Genomic DNA, 12,226 nt, shown 5'->3' with positions numbered 1-12,226 from the left:
CCCCAACTGAAGTGCTCTAATTACACTGCAAATGGAGATTATTTCTGAGAGAGAACCTTCTACTACTCAGGTCTAGCTGTGGCCAGTTTTAAAGCCCCATTTATCCCAATGCTCACTACTTGTTTGAAATTGGACCTGTGAACACAGGCTTCAGGCTTTTATTAAGGTTTCCCAGTAGGAGTCAAAATCCTTCCACAATGAGCTGATTACAGAGAAAGCTGCAGCTTCAAGCGGAGAATTAGCATCCAGCATGCTCTTTCAGAAGGAAAATTTAGCTGTTTTCAAAACATCTGATTTTTTTTTCTTTCAGTTTATGCTTGTCTAGCCAGAGAAATGAAATGGCTTTAATTCTGTAAAGCCTTAAATGATATGTTTTATTTGATCAAGTCATTCCCCTGCTGGAAATTCCTCAATTGTATTCCATAGCTTCAAGACTAGAAATTCAAATTTCTTAGCACAGTACAGACAAAAATCTACATGATTTGGTTCCTGCCTAACTCTCTAGTTTGACAATTTCCAAAGCTTCTCCAGTGGAATACCAGTCTTGGGTTTCTTTGAAAAACAAAACAAAACTACTAGATGGACTCAGAAATTTGGAAAATGCTGCAAATCCCCTAACCACTCCCATGTCCCACTCTCCCCACTCCCCAGAGAGGAATGACCCTAAGAAGGCTTTTGAGTGATCCTATCTAATTTTGTTTAATCCATTGTCCCCAAATTCATTTGGCCACAGCATACTTTTTTTTTCCTTCATCTAAATCTATTCCACAAAAGACACTTTCAGAAATGCTAACCTCGCCTCACCTTCTCCCAGCTTCAGGCATTCCAAACTTGTTTGTTTCTTGAATTTCTTATGTTTCCTCTCAAATACCATCCTCCTATTACTACTTATAGCTAACTTACAGTTGCCTTTCAAAATTCAACTCCAGTTACCTCCTCTGGTAGGCCTTCCTTGTCAACCTATTCAACCTAATTGAGATTCCCCTTCTCTATGCTCTCATAGCAATCTATACATATCTTTACCACAGCACTTAACAACTGTACAATAATATTTGATGTACTTGTTTGCCTTCCCATAATACTTATATCTTCAAGGGCAGAAAAAATGTTTTCTTTTTTTTCTTTTTTCTTTTTCTTTTTTTTTTTGAGACCAAGTTTCACTCTGTCGCCCAGACTGGAGTTCAATGGTGCAATCTCAGCTCACTGCAAGCTTTGCCTCCCAGGTTCAAGTGATTCTCCTGCCTCAGCCTCCTTAGAAGCTGGGATTACAGGCACATGTCACCACGCCCAGCTAATTTTTTGTATTTTTTAAGTAGAGAAGGTGTGTCGCCATGTTGGTCAGGCTGGTCTTGAACTCCAGACCTCAAGTAGTTCGCCCACCTTGGCCTCCCAAAGTGCTGGGATTACAGGTGTAAGCTACTGCGCCTAGCCAAAAAAAATGTTTTCTTTGGTCTTATATCCTTAATGTCTCTGTGCCTGGCACATGGCAGTCTCTCCATAAGTGGTTGTTAGGTGCTTTATATATGTGGGTTCCCATTTAAACAAGATTCTATATAGATAATACTATTTTGCAAAATCTTATACTTTAAAAACCATTCCTGATTCATTTACCAAACTCTTCCTATACGTGTGTCTATCTTCACTACCGCTAGTCAACTGTAATTCTTGTTACCTATTCCAATATAGTCTGAGGTTTCTTTCTGCATTAAAAACTTTTATTACATGTTAGTCTGCATCTATGAGTTTATCACAGAACTCTCCCTCATGGTGATCTTCAGTGTTTATGTTTTATGTGAATTCATCTTTGGTTCAAACTGTTTTTACAGTTTACAGTTTTTTACTCTGGGTTGCAGATGTGTTCCTTCAAGGTGGTTTTGAATTTACTTGTGCCAGGGCCCCAGAGTTTCAAGGGTACAGACACAGTTTCTATATTAAATCCTTGACTTCTGGGATTTCTAAGCTATATGAATAGTGAAAATTTCTCACAAATGAGTTGTCTGCCCCTACCATGATCCTTGTATAGATTTCCTTCCTTGCCACTTCCTTGAGTTATGGGCTAAGTACCCTTTTCATGAACTGGGCAGCCCTTCGAGATGTCTAGCTTGATATATAGTTTCTTGGTTACAGCTCGCAGCCTTAGTAGGCCCAAAGCCATGCTTTCTACACACACATGGCATTAAAATCTGAGCGTCCAGACCTTATGATCTACATATAGGTCTGACACCAACCCTGGGTCACTCAAACTACTCTGGATTTTGAGTACTCTTCACTTTTGTCATGTGAGAGTTCCCTATCATTCTTCTGAATTCAACTATGAATTTCTGTTTATAATGGGCAAGGGAGCCTTACAAGTTCCATCTACTACGTTGGAATCATCCTCCTAAACATATTTTGAAACCATTCACATTTCTTTATTTCTTTTTTTTTTTGTTTGAGACGGATTGTTGTTCTGTGGCCCAGGCTGGAGTGCACTGGCATGATCAGCTCACTGCAACCTCCACCTCCTAGGCTCAAGCAATTTTACTGCCTCAGCCTCCCGAGTAGCTGGGATTACAGGTGTGTGCCACCACTCCTGGCTAATTTTTGTATTTTTACTAGAGACGGGATTGTACTGTGTTGGCCAGGCTGGTCTAGAACTCCTGACCTCAAGTGATCCACCCTCCCTCAGCCTCCCAAAGTGCTGGGATTACAGACACGAGTCACAGTGCCTGGCCAAGATCATTCACACTTTTCTGTATCTCTTCTACCATTATCTTAGTGCAAGCCACTGTTCTCTCTCATGAGCCTTTCTTCTGCAATGGTTTCCTTACTGGTCATCTCACATCCATTCTTGTCTATTTTTCCTCATCCAATTCATATGTAATACTGCAGCCAGAGTTTAAAAGCCAGAACTTTAAAAACTATAGGTCAGGTCATGGTACTTTTTGCTTAAAATCTTCTAGTGGCATATGACCCAGAAATTCTACTCCTAGGTATATAATCAAGAGAAATGAAACCGTATGTCCACACAAAAACTTCTCACAAATGCTCATGGTAACATTATGCATAATAACTAAAAGGTAGAAACAACTCAAGTGTCCATTGACTTATGAATGGACAAACAAAATGTGGCATTATCTATATGATGGAATATTATTCACCCATGTAAAGGAATACAGTACTGATACATGCTATCACATGGATGAACCTCGAAAACATTATATTAAGTAAAATAAGTCAGTCACAAAAGACTGTATTTTTATCCCATTTATACAAAATGTCCAAAATAAGCAAATCCATAGACAAAAAGTATATCAGTGGTTGCTTAGGCCCAGGGGGAATGAGGAGACTGTGAGGGATAGCTACAGGGTACAGGATTTCTAAGATGATGAAAATATTCTGTAATTTACTGTGATGATGGTTCCACATATCTTTGAATATACTAAAAACTACTGCATTGTATACTTTGAATGAGTAAATTGTATGGTATGTGAATTCTCTCTCTATATATATATGTATATAGCTTCTACCCACTCCTCAAGCTTCATCCTAGACCTTTCCCCCTCATTCTCTACTCTTAGTCACAATGCCTTCTCTCAGTTTCTCCAAAAGATCAAGTGCCTTTTCACCTTAGTGTCTTTTCAATTGCCAGACCTTTTGTTTGGAATGCCCATTCCCTTCTCTTCACTTAGCTATTACTTAACCAGCAGATCTCAGGTTGAGCAGTATCATACCTTCATGAGAGCCTTCTTTCATCCTCCAGGAGAAGGGAAATCTTTTTTTTTTTTTAAGAGACAGGGTTGTGCTCTGTGGTCGAGGCTGGAGCACAGTGGTGTTATCATAGTTCATGGTAGCCTCAAACTCCAGGGCTCAAGAGCCCTTCCCATCTCAGGCTCTCAAGCAGCTGGGAACGTATGCCACCACCCCGTTAATTTTATTTTTGTAGACATGGGGTCTTGCTATGTTGCCCAGGCTAGTCTTGAGCTCTTGGTCTCAAGTGATCCTCCCAACTTGGCCTCCCAAAATGCCAAGGTTACAGGTGTGAGCTACCATACCTGGCCAAGAAGGGAAGTCTTCTGTCGGCAGATCTTCGGTAAGACACTGTTGTAACAACTCATACTACTACTTTATAATATATTACACAAATATAATTATTTATATTTTTCTTTTTCACTAGCATATTTGTTTCACAAAGGCTCATATCATAATTGTCTGGTTCACTGATGTATCACCCAGGCTTCTCATAGCACCTGGCAATAGGTACTTTAAAATATTCAATAAGTATTTTGAAGATGAATGAATGCTAGAACATATCCAGTGAATGAGTCCAACCAGTCTACATCTAACATCTCCCTACTTACTTATCTTGTGCCACTCCTAAAATATACTTATCTTGACCTGTACTTGATGTACCACATTCAACTCATAATTCACTAATATTTTGATTTAACCCTGTGATTCACATATCTGGTCTCTGTTACAGGTACTATCTTATTGATTGTAGGTTATAACATTTCCAGAAGGCAGTAAAACTAAGTTTCTCCAAATAACAGTTCATGCAACAAGGTATTTAATAATGCAGTTTTATAAATAACCTGATATCCCCATCCTTTCTGGCATTGAGGTCTTAATGATGAATTTAACTCATTTTACTTCTCTCAGCTCAGAAAGATTTTTTAAAGAGAATTTTTGTCAGCTAATGAAAAGACTACTTTTGTATTTAGTTTCTAGGTGAAACTAACAGTATCTAAATTATATTTGAACTATTAAGTATATAAGTATTTACTATTCAAGATTGATTTATTACTATTTCCTTGGCTGGAGACCAATTTTAAAAAGACAGTTACTGGCTCTGAAACCTGTTAGCCCCAAAAATGAGTTTCCTGCCATTTTATGTAAAGAAATGAAAAACAAACAAACAAAAAAAATGAAAAAGAAAAAAGGAAGGAAGGAAAAGAAAAGAAGAAAAACACTATTTTCCAACTCAACATCTCCCTTAACTTCCTTCTCAAAATGTGTCTTTATAAAAAAAAGCCTTTATAATAGACACATTAGAGCTGTCCTTATTATAATAAGCAAACATAAAAAGTTCTATTTGTATTGTATCTTGTATCTTGTTTAATTTGTATCTTTTATACTTACTACACATATACACACACTCACATGGGACCTGATGGCTTCACTGCTGAATTTTACCAAACACTTAAAGAAGAATTAGTACCAATCTTACTCAAACTATTCTGAAAAACACAAAAGGAAGGAATACTTCCAAACTCACCTGATGAGGCCAACATTACCTTGATACCAAATCAGACAAGACACATTAAAAAAAGAAAACTACAGGCCAATACTAGCAAACCAAGTTCAACAACACATTAAAAAGATAATTCATCATGACCAAGTGAGATTTATCCCAGGGATGCAAGGATGGTTCAAAGATACACAAATCATTCAGTATGATATATCATACTGACAGAATGAAAGATAAGAATCCTATGATCATTTCAATTGATGCTGAAATAGCATTTGATAAAATTCAACATCCTTTCATGATAAAAACCCTCAAAAAACTGGGTATAGAAGGAACACACTTCAACACACTAAAAGCCATATATGACAAACCCACAGCTATTATCATACTGAATGGGGAAAAACAGAAAGCCTTTTCTCTAAGATCTGAAACAAGACAAGGATGTCCACTTTCAACCACTGTTATTCAATAGAGTGCTGAAGTCCTACTTAGAGCAATCAGACAAGAGAAAGTAATAGGTTAGGCACGGTGGCTCACGCCTGTAATTCTAGCATTTTGGAAGCCAGAGGTGGGAAAATGTCTTGAGTCCAGGAGTTTGAGACCAGCTTGGGCAACCCAGTGAGACCCCATCTCTATTACAAAAAAAAAAAAGAAAAGAGAGAGAGAGTAATACATGACATCCAAATTGGAAAGGAAGAAGTCAAATTATCCTTGTTTACAGATATATAATCTTATATTTGGAAAAACCTAAAGACTCTACCAAAAAAACTATTAGAACTGAAAAATTCAATAAAGTTGCAGAATTTAAAATCAACATACAAAAGTCAGTAGCATTTTTATTTGCCAAGAGTGAACAATCTGAAAAAGAAATCAAGAAAGTAAACCCATTTGCAATAGTTACAAATAAAACAAAATATCTAGGAATTAATCAAAGAACTAAAAGATCTTTACAATGAAAACTATAAAACATGGGTGTAAGAAATTAAATAGCACACAAATAAAGATATTCCATATTCATGGACTGGAAGAATCAATATTGTTAAAACATCCATACTACCCAAAGCAATTTCCAGATTCAATGCAATCCCTATCAAAATACCAATGCCATTCTTCACAGAAACAGAAAAAACAATCCTAAAATTCATATGGAACTACAAAAGACCCAGAATAGCAAAGCCACCCTAAGCAAAAAGAACAAAACTGGAATAACATTACCTGACTTCAAATTATACCACAAAGCTATTATAACCAAAACAGCATAGTTCTGACATAAAAACAGACACACAGAACAATGGAACAAAGTAGAGAACTTGGAAATAAATCCATACATCTACAGTGAACTCATTTTTGACAAAGGTGCCAAGAACATACATTGGAGAAAAGTCTCTAAATACACACAAATATAAAAGCTCCTTGATTTGGGTATTCAAAATAATATGAAGTCAAACTGAAATCTAAATTTTGATAAGATTTCACCTGGTCTAATCTTAACAAGGGATAATTATAGCCTTAGTCTTTAAGTACATGTGAAACTCCCAAATGCGGTACATTCTATTTTTAATACTTCCTCAAGTAGGAGAAAATGACCCATTCTTGCTTGGTCACATTTTCCAAGGTTTCTCTTAATGCTGGCAATCAAAAAGTTTTTCATAGCTTCTACCTTAAATATCTTTTATGTCAATTCACAATGTTCTCTCAACTTCTCTCTAAGGAAATTACAGAATACCTAGTCACTATTCTTCTACCATATCATCACATACTATTCATTTCTTTTTCTGGTATTCTTCTCAAAGTAATCAAAAGTTTATATCCTAGTTCTATTTCTTTGAGCCTTGTGTCATACTGCTCCCTTTCTTTGCTGCCAGTGAAGTCAACATAGACTATCCTTAACAAAACAAAAGATCCTTCTCTGTGCTTCACAGGTTCTCCATTACAAAATGGTGAAATAATGCCTAACAATGGTCTCTATCAAAAGACAAACAGAAAAAAGATATGCCTAAATCCATAACGGCGTAAGTGTCTATGCTAAATCATCATAAATAATTGAGTCACCAAAAACTGACTGCTCAAAGGCAAAAGACAGAATAATAATTTAAAGATATATTTTCAGGCTGGGTACAGTGGCTCAGCCCTGTAATCTCAGCACTTTGAGAGGCCGAGGTGCATGGATCATGAGGTCAGGAGATCGAGACCATCCTGGCTAATATGGTGAAACCCCGTCTCTACTAAAAAGACAAAAAAATTAGCCGGGCATGGTGACACACGCCTGTAGTCCCAGCTACTCGGGAGGCTGAGGCAGGAGAATCGCTTGAACCCAGGAGGAGGAGGCTGCAGTGAGCCGAGATGGTGTTACTGCACTCCAGGTTGGGTGACAGAGCAAGGCTCCATCTCAAAAACAAACAAACAAACAAAAAAGGTAAATTTTCATAAATGTATTTGAAATTGGGAAAAGCACTTTATGCCCATTCCTTTATCTTGTACCTCAAAGCAGAGCCCCACAAATGAAATCAGTAACTCAACATACCTCCTCTTCTCCCTGGCTTCCACAGACGAATCTGTTCCAGTAATGGAGAGTACAGGAGTAGCTGTAACCCCATTGGCAGTACTAGGCAGAGGGCGATTGGTGATCACACAGAGTGGGGTGCTAGAAGAGACATTGTCTGCTGTTTTCTCTGCTGTCGAGTCAGCCTGGGATTTGTGAGGAGTCCTGAAATAAAAACAGATACAAGCAGAAAGGAAATGGTTAGGCATGCTATACAACAAAGCACTGGCACAGAGACAGAAGGATTAAAGAGCGGTTCATCTAGGAAATCTTGCTCTGATGTTGTTTGTTGGATTTTTAATTTTGAGCTCTTACCGTTTGTAATAGTATAATTACACGTTTAGTCTGACATCCTTTGCCTGAGGAGTTACATTTTATGAGACTTGTATGTGTATGTGTGTGCCTGAGATTTCGTTTTAACAAAAATCATTAGCTATGGCACAAAGGCAAGACAGTGACATATGCAAGAGTGTTTTAAATGACTCCCCAGTAACATCTGGTCTCCACACATGCACACAGAGACAGGGCCTCTCTACACAAGAAAAAGACATTAAAGTCACTTACGATATTAGTCTCTACCTGTTCCTTAATTCTTGGCAGTGGGAGTCTTTGTGGTAGTCCTCAGCCTAGATTTGATGACCATCTTCTTGGATTATCCAGAGACAACTGATACTACAGCCTCAGTGTGCTTAGTTCTCCCTCACCTAGTTCAGTAACTGTTCTCTCTTTCCATTTAACCAAATGCCTGTCTATATTCATAACTGCAAAAGTGAGAAATTGAAACAAAAACCAAACCAGATTCTATAAGTATCCTTAACTACAGACTTTTCAACAGCAAGCCGTATAATTAAACTCATTTACATGAAAACAAGATCTTTGTTTCTTAACAAAGAGTTGAGAGCAACCATTGGCTCTCCACCCAAAAAGCTATCATTTGTGATGTCACAGCTGTTGCTGGGGTAACAGAGGTCCACAACTGATACAGAGATGGAGAAAACAATGAAAAGCACAAATATTAAAAATCTATTTTTTTCACCCACTCACAATTATTAGCAGAAATGTTCACAGGTAGCTCTAAGCTTACTTCCAAATAATCACATTACAAGCTTGAAAAAATAATGAAAATATAAAAATATAAATATGGTACCTAGATAAAACATAAAAGCAGAATATTTTAAGATAGAAGTAATATCTAAAAAACACATGCTAATTCTTCAGAAGCAATTAATGACTACAAAAAAAGGTGAAATTTTATAGTCATTTTTAAATAAAAAAAGAAAAGGGAAAAATTCCTCAGACTTACAAGATAAGAATCTATAGGAAGTACTAATAAAATTAGCTAGACACACAGCTATAAAAAATTACACTTAACCAAACCTTACTTGAAGTTCTTTTTAGGTTAATAACATGTTTTGGTCTCACTGTAATTTCTTGTGCTGTTGAAATGCCAAGGATTTTATTTTATTAAATTACATAATAGGACTTTTACTATTATTTTGAAATGCAGTGTAATTTTACAAGTAGATTGTTAGAATAAGAACAGCCCTAGAGCAGAGATCAGAGGATATGCAATGGGGTAGAATAAATATAGGCTTTGGAAACACAACATTTGCTTAAATGTAGACTCCCTGATCTCTTCTTCATTGATAAAATAGAGATAGTGGCACCTTAAAATACAGGGTTCTTCTAATGATTAAATAAAATAATGTCTGCAGGACACCTAAAATAGTACCCAGAATAAAATATAAACTCAGCAGAAACAAACAGTGACAAAATAGATAAGAGCTTTGAAATGTACAAATCTAGGTTCAAATCCCACCTCAGTTCCTCACTGGCTGTGTGACCTTGGGCAGATGATTAACCTTTCGGTCCGAGTTTCCTCATCTATAAAATAATACTTTATATAATAGTTGGCTCATTATAAGAGAATAGATGATATATGTATGCATGAGACAGCTAGTTGTCTAACCCATATCCATTGTCCCTTTCTTCTTTATGAACTGAATCCCTATATTATTGACGGCAGCAATATACCTAGTTAAAGTACACACTTCTCAAAGTCTCCTGGCCACTAGAGGTACCCAATAAGACATATGCAGACAACTAGTACTTCTGGGAAAACTCTCGGTTCAGAGGCATTCTTTCTTTGTCTGCTTCCTTCTTTCCTCCTCCTTCTTCCCTAGAGTACAGCCATGATAGATACAGCAGTTATTCTGGACCATGAAGCCACCCATGGAAATGGCAGCCATGACGCAAGAACTGTGGAGGAGAACCTGGATCCTTTAATGACTGTGGAGCTACTGAGCCAGCTCTGCATATTTCTGGACTTTCTTAAGTGCAAGAAAAAAAACTTTATCTTATTTAAGCCACTACTATTTAGATTTATTGTTACATGTAAGCAAACTAAATCCCAATATAATACCTAACCAAATGCCTGTCACATAATGGGGTCCAAAAAATTGCAGTTGTAATTATTTTCTCTCAGTTGCAGCTCTTCATAGTTATAGTAATAGCAATATAGTATTATTATATAATATGTAATATTATATATGTAAAATATAGTAATATGGCCAGGCACAGTGGCTCATGCCTGTAATCTTAGCACTTTGGGAGGCCAAGGAGGGCGGATCATGAGGTCAGGAGATCAAGATCATCCTCATTCTGGCTAACATGGTGAAACTAAAAATACAAAAAATTAGCCGGGTGTGTTGGCATGCACCTGTAGTCCCAGCTACTCGGGAGGCTGAGGCAGGAGAATAGCTCAAGCGTGGGAGGTGAAGGTTGCAGTGAACTAAAATTGCACCACTACACTCCAGCTTGAGTGATAGAGTGAGACTCCATCTCAAAAAAAAAAAAAAAAATTATATATATATATATATATAGTAATATAATATAGTAATAATAACCTCTCTATGTTTGTTTCTTCATCTATGGTGATAATAGTTAACATGTCTATACAAATGGATTATTATAAGGACCTAATAAATTTACCCATAATTACACAGTATTATTATTAATAATCCATCATAAACCCTTACCTCCTGGCTGAATTAATGATCACCACTTATTTTAGGGAAAGAAATCTAGTAAACTGACAAATATCAATCAAGCACCATCATTGGCGTTCCTGCAACAACACCATCATTAAGATTTTTTTCATTTTCTTTGTCAGTTGTAGACACAGACCCAAAAAAAGAGACCCTTTGCCACCACACATAAAGGATTAAAAGCCACAGTTAAAGTTACAGCTAAAGTCCTAATGTACTTTCACAATAACACTCTACCATGCTATCCCTTAGATGAACTAGAAACCAAGAAGATACTGCCCCCAGAACACAGTTTAGACAAACACAAATCTGTCCCTTCTCACAATGTTTCCAGCAAAATACTCTCGTTGGCTGGGAGTTTTCAGAAGGCTATCGTAGGCTTTTGGAAAATGAGTTAGCGTTCTTTCTGATTTGGGTTTGCATGCCATTTAAAAGACTAAATACAAGAGATTCCTATTATAATTACTGGAAAATTAATAGAAGTAAAATACGAAAATATTTTCAATATTTAATTTAGCACAATAGTATGACCCTTAAATTGTAATCACAACTGGTAAGGTTGTTGAGAGATGAAATCAGTCATATTAAGCTGATGTCCAAACACCAAGTACAATTATACATACCCTTTGATTATTCAATATGCAACTGTTGACTGGTTAATACAAGTCAAAGCAAAAGCATCTTCATTAAATTCAGACATTTTCTCAGGAATTCTAACCTGCTTTTAGAGTGACAAAGTCTCTTTGGTTCAAATTTCATATCTGTTTTCAGAGCCACTAACTTTGATGAATGCAACTCAAATGGCTCCAAGAAGCCTTACCTGCCATGATGTACAGATGCAGTAGTGTTTGCACTGATTGGTGCAGGGCAAGAAGAGGCAGGTTGCCACTGGCTGCCCCGAGAGGTAGATGAACCAATGGTAATGGGTGAGGTAGCAGGAGATGAATTGCGATTGGCTGAAATGTAGGGACTTGTGGGGTCACTACTTCTACCAAATGAAGCACTGCAAAACAGCACACAGTCACTTTCTTCAGGACATGCTGCTCACCCACCATTTCCCAGCACCACCTTCCCACCCAGATTGTGCACTTGAAATGAATATAGACCAAAGAAAGGGTATGACAACTGGGAAGTGAAGTGATCAACTCCAGTTAGAGCTGAGTCACTGGCAGCAAGCAGGCAATCATCCAAAAGAATGAAGGAATCATCACTCTTTGAAGGATGGTCTTTTTGGTCAGTCATCCAAAAGAGTGAAGGAACGTGGAGGAAGAGAGATGATACTGAATGAAGGAAAGTAGAATATATGATAAGAGAAGAGGCTAAGAAAGGGAATAATAGGAAATAGGATAATTTTATTAGAAAAAAATAATTCCCAACAAACCCAACGCAAATAATCATGCAACCCCA

General features: G+C 37.1%; 1 protein-coding gene across 11 annotated transcripts in view; it reads right to left on the bottom strand.

The window, feature by feature from the left end:
* Positions 1-12,226, bottom strand: part of PPP1R12B (protein phosphatase 1 regulatory subunit 12B) — a 235,347-nt gene that overhangs the window by 124,482 nt on the left and 98,639 nt on the right. For 8 of the 11 annotated variants that reach the window (XR_002725301.3, XR_002725302.3, XR_002725300.3 and 5 more), the window contains 2 exons: positions 11,640-11,822; positions 7,755-7,937 (listed from right to left, as the gene is read on the bottom strand). Coding sequence is in view for 5 of the 11 variants with exons in the window: in XM_023186835.3 (XP_023042603.2) it covers positions 7,755-7,937; positions 11,640-11,822 (366 nt within the window). In the remaining 6 variants the exon portion in view is untranslated. Of the gene's footprint in view, positions 1-7,754; positions 7,938-11,639; positions 11,823-12,226 lie in introns of those variants that run through there. The other 3 variants (XM_023186837.3, XM_023186841.3, XR_002725303.3) reach the window with 2 other exon arrangements.

This window comes from Piliocolobus tephrosceles, chromosome 1 (assembly GCF_002776525.5).
Source record: "Piliocolobus tephrosceles isolate RC106 chromosome 1, ASM277652v3, whole genome shotgun sequence".
NCBI lineage: Eukaryota > Metazoa > Chordata > Mammalia > Primates > Cercopithecidae > Piliocolobus > Piliocolobus tephrosceles.
Note: the sequence above shows the minus strand (reverse complement) of the source record. Positions and strands in the feature narration are given on the sequence as shown.